Genomic DNA, 12892 nt, shown 5'->3' with positions numbered 1-12892 from the left:
TTGGTAGCCTCATCTTAACTACTTTACTACTATGAGTAGCTTGTAGCTAACATAGCCAACTCATCTTCAACTCAAGTTTTCGTTGAAGTTTCTTCCACCCCGTTTGTCACCAAGCTACAATTCAGAAGGAGAAGAACTTTATTTGTTCAACCATTAGTTTGAGGGAAATTAGTTGTTCCAACCTTTTCAAAAGTGGTTGGAATTAGATAAATCCAGCTAATAAACTCTTGTTGAGGAAGGCCATTTGATTAGAAACTCACAGCTTGAGAAACACTAACGGGACTGTGGTGCATTAGAGTCCATCGGCTCACAGCTTACATACAAACACACACTTCATTAAGACTGTAAATACAAACTGAATCTAAACAGCCTCATGTAGTGACACACTGTGTGTTTACCATCATGTGTATCCACTAATAACAGAGCGTAGAGAGGAAGCATAAGGACTCTTCTTCTTGTGTTGTGTTCTTCATGAGCCCTTTACATAACAGACCATATAACACACACACACCTACACGTGTGCAGATGAAGGAGGGGTTGGTTCTTGGTCTGCAGCTCTCAGCCGGGCTGCACTGAGAAGCACCTGACCCACTGGCATCATGGACTTTGTGCTTATTACTGAAAAAAACTAAGTCCACAAAGAATGCTAAAGATTTTAAGCCAAATTAAGCTTTGATAAAGGATTTTTTTTTCTTCTAATCATATCCAACAGAAATATTTGGAACTACACATAACGGAGAACATGATGATACAAAGAGAGGAGGAGCCTGTAGAGACACACACCCCTGCAGATTAAGGGCCTTGACTCCAGGCCGAGACGTCCGGAGGAATGTGGTGTGAACACTGTACATGAGGGGAAATCAGACAAGTGAGAGGGGGGTCCACAGAGAGATCGCCCACAACTTGTAAACATCACATTTCCCCAGCACGTGAGGGGGCGCAGACGCTCACGAGACACGAGTGAGGGCGACCACAGCAGGGTGATGAGGGAATTATGGGAGATTTCTTTAATCCCATAGTCCTAAAGGGTAACGGGCCAACATCCAACTATGATACTATAGGAGAAAACAAATCTGGGACCAATTCCAAATAAAGCATCTGATTAGAAGCACAAACCCACAAATGAACCTCTGACCCACTTCTCTTAGATTCAAACCCTTACAATGCCAATTAAATCAACTTTAATCCACACTGTAGCATTAAACACACGCTCATTCAAACTCTCCAAGTATCAAATGATGTCTTTGTTTGTTCAGCATGGAAACAAAAAGGCGTCAGCGAGAGGATTTAAGTCTTTCATTTAAATTTATTAACAGATATTAACATTTAATATGGAGGAATGAGACCTTCTGTGAATACATGGCACAATCATATTATATACATTCTTTAAGGAGACAGTGCACAGACATACTGGAGGGAAGGTAAATATGGGAACTCTTAAAATGACCCGGTGAGTGGGTTTGATTGACACCAGCCCAGTGAGAAACACTGACTTTGGAAGTTAAAAATGGTTTTGTTTTGTTTTTTTTATAAAGAAACTTGATTCTACTATTTTGTCACACATCAATTTCTATATACAAACTAGGGACACATGTTTCACACAAACCAGAGGAAGGAAATCTACCACAGTGCTAAGCTGGAGCCTTGTTTTACTCTGTAATATACATTATGTCCATGAAACATGACAATCAGATGTGCTAGCTGAATACTTCACCTTTTTGAATGAAATAAATAAGCAAACCCATGTTTCTCTCCAGCTTGTAACACTTCTCCGTCTCATTGCACCGTTTGCCTGTATGAATGTGTGTATTAAGAGGTGAGATGAACACGACGACTCTACACCCGGCAGCTTGTTCACCGTCTGCAGAGCCATGTGTTCCAAAGGTCAGAGTTCAGTGTCCTGTTAAGTAGTCCTGGGTGGAGTCTGAGGCGAAGGAATCGGCGTCCTCGTTATCCGAGTCCTCGCTGCTGTCGTCGGCGGCCGGCTCGCCCGACAGAGCGATGCGGGCGTAGTCGTCTGTGTCGATGGACTTGCAGAAGTGGATGGCGTATTTGAGTTTCTCCTCCAGCACCTGTTTACAGGAGTACCTGGGCAGCTTCAGCAGGAAGAAACAGGTGTAGGACTCTGGGAGGAAGTGGTCAGGGGGGTTGTACTTATCCAGCACCTGCAGACAGAAGAGGATGAAAGGCTTCAAAGTCAGACAGGACACAGATAAACAGGTGCAGGGAGGAAGGAGGGGGAGTCGCCCATGTTGTCGCTTCAATCCATACATCCATTACAATGAGACTTCTCACCTGCACAACAAAGTCCCGTCCACGGAAGTCGGCGATGGTGCGTGGCAAACGTGTGCGACCCCACACGAACCTCAGGAAGAGAGAGCGCTCCGTGTTGGAGAAGGACTCCATCACTTCCCAGAACCACTGGATGAGTGGCGCCGTTGGCTCCACCCCCTTATAGGTGGCCACAGACTTCAGCAGGTGGAGAGGGATGTCTGGACTTCCACACACCTGGAGGGAGGGAGGGAGGGAGGGGGGAGTTACTGTGTATCATGCAGAGAGAAGATGGAGGACACGTGGTGCAGATTCATCCATCCTCTCACTCACCATAGTCTCCAGTTCATAGCCGGTGAACAGGGAGAGTAAAGGCACAGGAACCACTCGAGCCATTCCCTCACGCACTGCGGACACCTGCTCATCGAATTCATGCAGTCTGATGCAGCAAGAAAAGGAAGGAATTAACATCGACACATCCATAATAAAGGTCTTCTGTACACTCAGTGGCTTCTCTCACCTGTAGTTAATTGCCAAGCGAACATATTCAGCTCGGTTCTCCAGGGTGATGTGGGAATACTTGGAGCTGAGCTGGATATCCTGGCCGCTGGCGTTGGGCACAGTGAAGGGCAGGGTCATGGCCTCAAACTCCTCAGCTGTGGCCTCGTTGTCCCGGATGTACATCAACCCGGGAATGAAATCCTTATCAACCTGTGAGGGGGAGATGGATGAGAACGAGAATGAGCTCGACCCTGAACTCCTCATGTTGACCTCATTCACACATGCAGGCCTGGCTCAGTCAGTGACTCTGGCCTCAGCCTGGTGCTGGATTGTTCCCATCTAACCTTTCTGATATCTCAAGGCAAAGGCACAGAATAAAAGCAGCATTGTGAGAATCACTTCCTCTTCTCTCCCACAGAGGTTTCAGGAGCTCATGATCACAGTGTGACAGCAGGAATGTGCACACATGTCAGAACATCAACAAAGCCAGAGCTCTGGATCAGGGCTCTTGTTTTAAAACTTAAGAAATGGAAATGTCAATGTCAAAGTCATATTTCTTTTGTATCATTGACTTATTGAGTCTCATTGAGTCTCATTGAGTCTTTCTGTGTGTCTGTACCAGTGTGTGAGCCGTGTGAGCGATCAGGGAACTGGTGGTCTTAAGCTGTAATCTGAGGATTGTATAGTTATGTGTTCTTTTAGTACATTATGAGATCATGAGGGCTGTTACATAATATCTGACTGAAGGAGGAAAAAGGAGGAAAAAATCTCCAGTCTCAGACAGACATTGGGGCCAGAGCAACAATAAGAGCTTAAGTGACCTCTCATGGAAAGGATCAGGCTAAATAATCATTAAACTATGATTAATAATGGAGATATGATAGAAATATCACACCCCGCTCATTAATGTACACACACACACACACACACACACACACACAGACACACACACACACACACACACACACACACACACACACACACACACACACACACACACACACACACACTTGTGTATACGAACCTCACTGAGGTCAGCAATGGTCAGATTCATGCCTGCCAGCTGTTTCCACACCGGCTCTGCCAGGTTGAGACTGAGCGGGCTGCCAGTGCGGATGGCGATGCCAAGCAGCACTCCTGCAGACACAGCAAGGCACAGCTAATTAGCCACAGAGCCCGAGAGGATCGTCAAACCTTCCACTCTGCCAACACTGTGCGTTTATGCAGCAAACAACCAAAGGAAACATGAAGGAGGTACAGTTGTGTTTCCACCCTGAGGACCTGAGAGAGAGACTGTCTGGATCTGGATCTGGATCTGGAGCGTACCTAGGAAGCGGAACATGCTCATGTGAAGAGGAGACTTGGCTGCAGGGTTGAGCAGGAAACAATCTCTGTTGGCACCCGACTCGTCCCGGCCGTTGGGGGTGACGATGAGGAGGGGAGTCAGGCCGTTCTGGAGCTCCTCGCACATCTCGGCTATGGACTCGCTGTAACCTCCGCCGCAGTCATCCACCGACTCCCCTGAGACAGGAGCAGGGCCAAGATGAGTGTGTTTGAGCGACACAAGGAGACCAAATACATGAGGAGGGGTTCATCCCTCACAGCGGCACCTACCCACAAATTTGACCTTCCAGACTCGATGAGGGAGCAGCAGGCTGTCTGGACTGAAGGAACTCATTTTGGCACACATCTGACCAAATACAGACTTGGTTCCGTCGGGACCTGCCAGACCCCCTTTACTACGGGACCGCTTCACCTGCAGAGGGAAGAAACAAAGACACGCTGGGGTTTGTGGGCCTCTGGTTTGTTTTTGCTGCCTTTCTTCTACAAAAAGAGGAAACACGGACAGGCATGAAACTGAAACCCAGGATGTGATGTCTCTCCATATCCAGCACACAGGCAGGCAGAGCTACAGAGTGTGTGTGTGTGTGTGTGTGTGTGTGTGTGTGTGTGTGTGTGTGTGTGTGTAACTCAAACTCTCTGGAGTAAAGTCTAAAAACTCTCAGACAAGGAACTCCTCCAGACACACACCACCCTAAAATCCCATTATAAAAAGGCATCACATGAAATTCTCAGGAGGAATCCTGTCTGGAACGCGGCCCAACAGAGAGAATGAGAGGAGGTGGAAGAGAGGGAGAAGAGCAATACAGTAGGATAAAGAAAGACACTTGACAAACAGCAGTGATCAAAGAGTTAAATGGATTCTGAGCAGGCAGATGTTGTCGTTGTCCTTCCCTTCCTGTACCTGTATTCTGTTCAGCTCCACCACAGGTCCATGCTGTCTGTCTCTCACCATTGTGGCTTGAACCACCTTCCTAAAAGCAGCTTCCTGTTTAACAAACAAAGAAACAACGTCGTCAAAGCAGGAGAAGTCCTACATCACACAGCTCTATAGAGTGTTTACATGCTAGGGGTTAGACCTCATGTCCTCCTACCTTGCCCTGGGAGATCAGGATGCCCCTGAGTGTATCAAAGCCCACCGAGGGGCCTTGACCCGTCTGGCCGAGTCGCCCCTCCAGATCAAACATGGGTATGCAGGGACAGAAGAGCTCAGAGATGTGATGCAGCAGCAGCAGTCTGTTCCTCAGGGCCATGATGGGGATCTCCTGCAGGTGGTTGTACTCCATGGGTACCTTAAACACAAACACAGGCTTAATGAGCGTCTCCCTATAAAGCTTTACTGCCATCTACTGGAAGTTATGAATAAAGAATTCATAAGAAGTCCACAACTACACACAGTCTAAGTTCTATCCAGACCCAGAGGCGGCCCAGTACCTGAGCAGGCAGTTTGCCAGCGTTGGTGGGTTTGCTGGTGGACCATGCGAGTGTGTGAGCAGAGCCACAGGCCACCCGGTTGATCTTCTTGCCCTGTAGTGCAGCCACCAGCCGTGGCCTTTGGATGGCGTTGGTGGTCCCGTCTCCGAGCTGGCCTTCATCGTTGTCTCCCCACGTGTACACTTCTCCTGGGACACACACAACAATGAGTGATGATGAAGGCTCAGTGCTTAGCCGAGCTGCTCAGTTACCACATGGAAAATAAAACTTTTTTAAGAACCAGAGGCTCCATCTTACCATCCTCAGTGCAGCACACACAGTGGAGCGACCCCGTAGCTATGGCGATGACCTTTTTCCCTTGTAGCCCCTGGACCTGTCTGGGTCTTCGAACGTGGTCGTCAGAGCCATGGCCCAGACGATGGTAGTCTCCTTTCCCCCTTGGATTATTGCACACACACACACACACACACAGACACAGACACACACACAGACACACACCAAAGTCACCCTCTCAGCTCAGACATGTGACAGTGATACAGGAGGACATGTCTGAGCTTCTCTACATACCATGTGTACACGGCACCAGACTTGGTAAGAGCCACAGAGAACTGAGAGCCACACTCCACCTTGACCACACCCAGGCCGGTGAGAGAGTCGATCTGAAGACACAAGTGTGACACTTTTGCTGAGCTTGTGCAGTACAGTCGAGCTCTCTTCCCACAGATGCATCACTATAATAAAGTACAGGTATAAAGCAGCTGGACTAAAGTGCACACTGTGTTATAATGCACCGTACCTTCATTGGCACTTTGCAGCCGTCACTCCCTCCTCGACCTAGTTTGCCATAGTCCCCGTCTCCCCAGGACCAGACCATGTCGTCGTCTGAGAGACACAGCGTCTGGGCGTCTCCGCTACCACAGGCTACATCGATGACCCTGTGACCCTGCAGTGCATCCACCTGGAGAAGTCAAAGGGAGTGTTGTCAAAGGGACACAGGCAGCGTTCAGTGACCATAAAGCCTTTTCTGTATCAGTTAGTTGTTACAATAGTTCTTAAAAGTTCACTGACCAGTTTTGGTTTGAGCTGATCCTCGCTGTCTCCGTGCCCCAGGCGTCCGTAGCGACCCTTTCCCCAGGTGAAGAGCTCTCCGCTGGCGGTGATGCAGGCACTGTGCGCCCCCCCGGCTGCAATATCCACCACCTCCACCCCCCTCAGGGACTCGATCACACGAGGACGGTCACAGGGGCTAGAGTCAAGAGGAGCCAATGAGTTAAACCTTCACCCTGTCATTATCTCTCATTCTCACCATCACACAGCTCCGTCTGGACTTGTGTGTGTGTGTGTGTATCATGAAGTGAAGATGTTGGATGCACACTCTGTTATTTCTGACCTTCTGTTGCCGTGGCCAAGTTTTCCATCTTCGGCCTCGCCCCAAGAATAGACTTCTCCTTCAGATGACAGTGCCAAGCAATGCTTCCCGCCAGAGTTCACAGCCACTTTCCTGATGAAGACGTGTTGGATGGACTCCAGGAGTGTGGGTGTGGACACAGACTCAGTGCCACCAATACCCAACCTGCCACCGGCCCCGTATCCTGTCGCATACAGCTGAGGGTCAAGAACAAAGGCATTAGCATAACATTGGCTACATCTTTTCCTGCAGGACATTTAATTCACCTTGTAATCAATACTCCCATCAGAATGTGTTACAGGCGAAGAAGAACAGAGTGCAGCCAACCCAGATTAGGTTCCTAGTCTGTGAGAGACAGATTGGACTCTTTTGTGTTGGACCGACCTTTCCATCAGCGGTGACAGCAAACAGAGTCTGCTCCCCTCCGATGAGCTGGACCGGACGCAGTGTGGCCAGGGCTTCAGTTGGCGTGGGCACTTTGACCTTTGCCCCCTCGATGCCTCCTAGCTGACCTCTGTGGTTGTGGCCCCAGCCGTAGATGGTTCCACTTCCTCCAGCAGAGAGGGTCCAGTCATCCGGTCGGCGATTCATCCACTGCACCAGCTGCTCGTCGTGTTCGCGCTTGAACAGATCGTGACTCTCGTGGAGTGCGTTCATGCTCTCATGATCGGCCATCAGCTCACGGATCTTCTTTGTAACCTTCAAAGTGAAAAATGAAGGAAAAGGAGTTTAGCAACATTCTCAGGTGGAAGCGTGATGAAGACACCTGAAGGCGAGCGCGAGCACACACCCACACCCACACCCACACACCCACACACCCACACACACACACACCTCATCCAGGAAAGGTCTGGGTAAGGAGGTCCTCTTGTCCAGAGCTATAGCCACTCTAGAGGCGGTGCAGTATCGGCGGAACCACGCCCACTTATGGGTCTCAGCACAGCAGGGCAGCGTGTCCAGCTCCAGATCACAGGCAAGAGCCACCAACACCTGAATGAAGTGTAAACATCAGCGTCTGACATCAAACTGCTTTGGTTAATCCATCACAGCCTCTCCATGTGGCGTCACTGTCTGCTCATCTGCTCACCTTGAAGAAGGGGCTGTGAAGGAGCTGCTTCCCTCCCCTGACAATGGGGTCTTCATACTCATACTGCCTCTGCAGAGCCTCGGGGAGTCCTTTCACCAGAGCAGCCAGAGCACTGCCAGTGAAACTCTGAAAGACACAATATAGACATTCAGCATGGCAGTATACAGGATGATGTAATGGGGAAAGAAGGGAAGAAGTGGGGAAGGAAAAAGATAACAAGGTAAAAAGGTGTTTGATGTCTCTTCTTTTTCTCATTCTTCACGTCACAGAAGCTCTTACTCAGATAACACCTTTCTGTAAATGACTTGCTTCAGTGATTTAGTGGTGTGTAGTGTTTGTGTTCATCTCAGCTGGTCTGTGCAGGAAGCAGCCGTGTGTCCTCACCATAGATCGAGCCTCTCCTTCACTGTCTCCCAGCAGCCTGTTTATGTTGATGGATTGGCCGTATTCTGTGGTGAGGAGCTTACGTAGTCTCTGCAGAGCCCACATTCTGTGTCCAGCAGCTGTACACATTAAAATAGATTCAAATCAATATGCAGGACGGCACAGAGAGATGATGATGTCTCAACACAGCTACAGTACAAAGCAGATACTTCATTTTGTATTGTGCATTAAAACAGGTCATTGTTTGTCTTGGTAAATCAGGATGAACGTGACTCTGCTCATCATACCTAGTGCACTCAGCTGAGCACAGGCAGCAAGAGAAGCAGCTAGACGGGGAACAATGCTCCTATTGGAGGCAAAGTTGAGCCTGAAGTCCAGGAGACAGGTGACCAGGTCCATAGAGGGGCAGGACAGGATGCAGCGATCAGACAGCAAATCCTTGGGACCTGAGTACAAACACAACAAAGGTCAGCATTAAAAGCATATTAAGTGTGTACAGAGAAAAAGGGCGTGTGTGTCTCCATCTCACCGGCAGCAGGCATGATTGGGTAAACAGTGAAGCGCCAGCCCCAACCGTTCACTGAGCCGTCACTGGTAAACTTCCACTTCAGCTCATCGCCCGGGATCCTCAGCTCACTGGACCAGTCCGACCATTCCCGACCTGAAGAGCAGGAATGAGTGAGTCAACACATTATTACACATATACACATATATTTGATGGCAATCCGCCTCTTGGTCATCGTCTCTTCACCTGATCTAACAGAGACGATCCTGTTGGCTCCATCCATTATGGTTAGTGGGTCGTGACGTCTCTCAGTGGAACACTGACGGTCAAACTCGATCCTCAGACCCTCTGCTCCTGTTTAAAGGAAATGAGAGTTGGTATACAGTTCAGATTTAAATGTTTTACACAAACAAACCCCTGCACTTTGTAGAGCAAAGCTGGTAAAGTGGCCTGTTGTCACACTTCATCCTGACACCTCTGCTGCTCCTCCTTTCATGTACCTGGGATCTTGACAGTGCCACTAGTAGACGTGTCATCTGTGTACGGATGGCTGCTCTCAACCACAACTGGCTGAGAAGACAGCCGGCCACTCTGAGAATCTGTGGCAACATCCTCCAACTCAGTGACGCACAACTCCAGGAGCATGTCTGCAACCTGCACACCAGAGTCAAAGAGTACAGTAGTTAAAAGCTGAGTTTGTATAACACATAAGGCAAAAAGGGAAACAAATCCAGACTCCAGTGCCTCACCTGTGGATAAGCTGTCCCCATGCCAGAGAGCACAGCAGAGAGAACCTCCCTGCCCTTCTCACCGGAGCGACACGACACTGCCAGCTTCAGCACATCCACCATCACTCTGGTATCATCAGACACAAGCAGACTTGTGAATTCATCCAGGTACTGAGGTTCAGGGCCAACGACTTTACTCTGGCTCTCAGAGTCCTGAATAACAACAACAACAACAAATAAGTGGTTACTTCAGCTGAGGAACATATGGTTGGGGTCACTTTGATTGGAGACATCATGAGTCAGGTTCACCTCTTTGGTCTTAGTCATGGTCTCTGCTATGATGCTGGCTGCCCCGGGGTCATCAGTCACAGGGATGAATGGACGAGAGGAAGCACCAGAGGCAGATGGAGTCACAGCTGATGATGGCGTGACGGCGTCTTCAGAAGAGGGAGCCTGGTCACACACACACACACACACACACACACACACACACACACACACACACACACACACACACACACACACACACACACACACACACACACACACACACACACACACACACACACACACACACACACACACACACACACACACACACACACACACACACACACACACACACACACACACACGTCAAGGTGATAAGAAAGCAGAAACTTTTGGTCAGGTTTAGTTTTAGTGCTAGATGTCCTAAGGTTGAGAGAAATGCTTCAAAAAGGAGCCAATTTTCCTTTCTAGAAGAATGACTGTGGAAAGGAAAACGTAGCATTCCAGAAACTTCTCTGCACTTGTTACTGTGATCGAAGTCCTGTGGGAGTCACATGAGTTTCCATTTTGTACCAAAATATAGTTTGCTGATAGCTGCAACTACACAGCTGGTCATTATAGAAGTAGCACACACTCTGTGACCTCCTTACAGAAACTCAGCATGAAACCCAACTGAGGCAGCACTTTAATAATGACAGAAATGAAGCATGGAGTGAAAACATCCTGACTTCCATCAGGTCATCAGGTGTTCAGGGTAGAGTTTGTAATTCAAAGATAGTTCCTTACGTCTCCCTTCTTGTCCTGCCATGGACTTGGGCTGTCTCGTTCCTCTGTTTCAGGAGGGACAGGAGAGCTCTCCTCATCACTAGACGAGGAGGAAGAGTCTGATGGAGGAACAGGTGAGCTGGAGGGACACTCCACTGGCAGAATCATGCTGGCTGGCATCAGAGCACCGACCACAGCATCCCTGAGGAACACAAAACACACACTCTGGAGTATAGTAGGAGTGTACATGTACTGGTGGTTACACACTGTGTGAACAGTGTGTATGTGCTGAGCAACAGGATGATGGGAAAAGAAGCAACAAGAGGATACAACTTACCTGGCATACATGATCTGGAGGGCTGACAGGACGTGAGAGAGGGCTTGCTGTTTGGCCGGGTTTCCATCCAGACTGAGAAGAATCTTAGCCAGTGAGGGCCGATTGGGTTTAACACTGACCTGTCCGTTCATCTTATTGCTCACTGCTGATGAGTCACTGTCAGACTGGACGCCTGGAGAGCACAGTACCAAGAAAACAGAGAAAACACAATCACAAGAGTTACTTTAAGATAGCACAGAATCCTCAGGCCTATTAGGCAGTGAGAGGGAGCAGTACCTAGATAGGAGGCGCCCAGGGAGTCCCTGGCTGTCTGGAAGAGGACTGGCTCGTGGACTGAGGGTGTCGTCACATCCACGGTTGTCCAGGCGACACTATGGGAGGAGCCACAGGCCACTCGAGTGATCTTCTGGCCCTCTAGACCCTGAACCAAAGTGGGTTTCCTGTTTACTGTGGTGGTGCCGTTCCCCTGTTGCCCATGATCATTATCACCCCACGCAAACACCTGACAGAGGAAGAGAAGAGAAGATTAACAGCCATTCAAACATTTTCTATTATATCTTTTCCTCATATAACACATCTTGATGAAAGCTCATAACTGTATCAAGGTCGTATCTCTCATGCATCTATTATCATCTCATCATATCCACACATGACAAGTTCATCAGTCAGATGTGCCAAACAGGATCTGGAAGGCACCAACTACTGATCAGGTGAGCAATGAGGATGGAGCTTCTCAGGTGTGAGGCAGAGCCGGGAGCTACACACACACAGCTGAGAAACAAAGTGTGTATCCATAACTGTTAGATTTTAAAACATTGTCTCATGCTTTAACAAAGAAGGCCTTGTGGACAAAAATCTAACTCTGAACTTTTCACTGCTCCCATAAAGCAAAGGAGGCTGTTTGTTACCAGGTCATACTTTCTCATTCTGACATTGATTTATTTATAATGTGTGCTGACTGAAGAGGTGATGTCATGCTTACTAAGGGCTTTTCTCTTCATTTCAGTTTCAGCACTGTGACTACGACTAAATAGGAAGAACAGAAACACACACTGCTCCAAGCTTTCAATCTTGAGAACGTCTTAAAATGATCAAATACAGCAGCACACATCTGGAACAGTCTCCTGTCACTAGATGAGTAAAGTGCCTCTGCTCTCTTATACAGTGGAAGTCAGGACGAACCTGTCCGGTCTCTGTGACAGCCAGACAATGCAACGCTCCAACAGCAACATGGACGATCTTCTTCCCTCTCAGCCCCTCCACCATCTGAGGCTTACGCACGTGGACATCAGTGCCATGGCCCAAACGGAAATAGTCACCTTTGCCCCTGGATGACAGCAGTTTAATGGTTAATCATAGGAAGGCATTGTGATTACTGTGAGATGCTGTGGCCATCACTCATCCATATTACCAGGTCCATACAACTCCAGACTTAGTGAGAGCCAAGGAGAACTGTGCTCCACATTCGATCTGGCAAACTGCCTGTCCGTTCAGTCTCTCTATGTTCTGTGGGATGTTGCAGCCCTCACTGCCTCCACGACCCAACTTCCCAAAGTCTCCATCACCCCAGGAGAACACCAACCCTAAAAAGAAATATACAGATAAGAGACCATGAGGATACAAAACCTATCCATCAATGTAAACATCATACCTAACTTAAAGAAGCATTAAATACCTTCATCAGTAAGTGCTAGAGTCTGAGCGTCTCTGCTCCCACAAGCCACCTGGATCACACGGTGTCCCAGGAGCACCTTCACCTGGAGACAAACACAGAACCACCCAGAGACATCAGTGTGCAGTGTGCAAATAATGTGTCCTGTTTGTTAGAGTCAACTTAGACACGTTTAACTACACAAGGATT

General features: G+C 48.5%; 1 protein-coding gene across 4 annotated transcripts in view; it reads right to left on the bottom strand.

Moving 5' to 3' along the window:
- Nucleotides 1-1292: 1292 nt before the first annotated feature.
- herc2 (HECT and RLD domain containing E3 ubiquitin protein ligase 2) overlaps nucleotides 1293-12892 on the bottom strand; it is a 34611-nt gene continuing 23011 nt past the window's right edge. For all 4 annotated transcript variants that reach the window (XM_076148669.1, XM_076148672.1, XM_076148671.1 and 1 more), the window contains exons 61-91: nucleotides 12707-12788; nucleotides 12443-12614; nucleotides 12214-12358; nucleotides 11308-11533; nucleotides 11032-11203; nucleotides 10716-10896; nucleotides 9969-10112; nucleotides 9681-9872; nucleotides 9432-9585; nucleotides 9178-9285; nucleotides 8956-9087; nucleotides 8714-8872; nucleotides 8427-8545; nucleotides 8043-8168; nucleotides 7790-7945; nucleotides 7340-7654; nucleotides 6938-7152; nucleotides 6616-6793; nucleotides 6344-6505; nucleotides 6115-6206; nucleotides 5845-5984; nucleotides 5548-5735; nucleotides 5208-5405; nucleotides 5018-5101; nucleotides 4387-4528; nucleotides 4099-4293; nucleotides 3797-3909; nucleotides 2792-2982; nucleotides 2605-2710; nucleotides 2296-2508; nucleotides 1293-2165 (exon numbers count right to left, since the gene is read on the bottom strand). In XM_076148669.1, the coding sequence (XP_076004784.1) occupies nucleotides 1893-2165; nucleotides 2296-2508; nucleotides 2605-2710; nucleotides 2792-2982; nucleotides 3797-3909; nucleotides 4099-4293; nucleotides 4387-4528; nucleotides 5018-5101; nucleotides 5208-5405; nucleotides 5548-5735; nucleotides 5845-5984; nucleotides 6115-6206; nucleotides 6344-6505; nucleotides 6616-6793; nucleotides 6938-7152; nucleotides 7340-7654; nucleotides 7790-7945; nucleotides 8043-8168; nucleotides 8427-8545; nucleotides 8714-8872; nucleotides 8956-9087; nucleotides 9178-9285; nucleotides 9432-9585; nucleotides 9681-9872; nucleotides 9969-10112; nucleotides 10716-10896; nucleotides 11032-11203; nucleotides 11308-11533; nucleotides 12214-12358; nucleotides 12443-12614; nucleotides 12707-12788 (5073 nt within the window). In that variant the 3' untranslated portion in view covers nucleotides 1293-1892. The remainder of the gene's footprint in view (nucleotides 2166-2295; nucleotides 2509-2604; nucleotides 2711-2791; nucleotides 2983-3796; nucleotides 3910-4098; nucleotides 4294-4386; nucleotides 4529-5017; nucleotides 5102-5207; nucleotides 5406-5547; nucleotides 5736-5844; nucleotides 5985-6114; nucleotides 6207-6343; nucleotides 6506-6615; nucleotides 6794-6937; nucleotides 7153-7339; nucleotides 7655-7789; nucleotides 7946-8042; nucleotides 8169-8426; nucleotides 8546-8713; nucleotides 8873-8955; nucleotides 9088-9177; nucleotides 9286-9431; nucleotides 9586-9680; nucleotides 9873-9968; nucleotides 10113-10715; nucleotides 10897-11031; nucleotides 11204-11307; nucleotides 11534-12213; nucleotides 12359-12442; nucleotides 12615-12706; nucleotides 12789-12892) is intronic.

The sequence above is a fragment of the Genypterus blacodes genome, unplaced genomic scaffold (assembly GCF_046128005.1).
Source record: "Genypterus blacodes isolate CSIRO-AG114 ecotype Tasmania unplaced genomic scaffold, CSIRO-AGI_Gbla_v1 ptg000041l_1, whole genome shotgun sequence".
NCBI lineage: Eukaryota > Metazoa > Chordata > Actinopteri > Ophidiiformes > Ophidiidae > Genypterus > Genypterus blacodes.
This window is presented reverse-complemented; position numbering and strand designations above follow the sequence as displayed.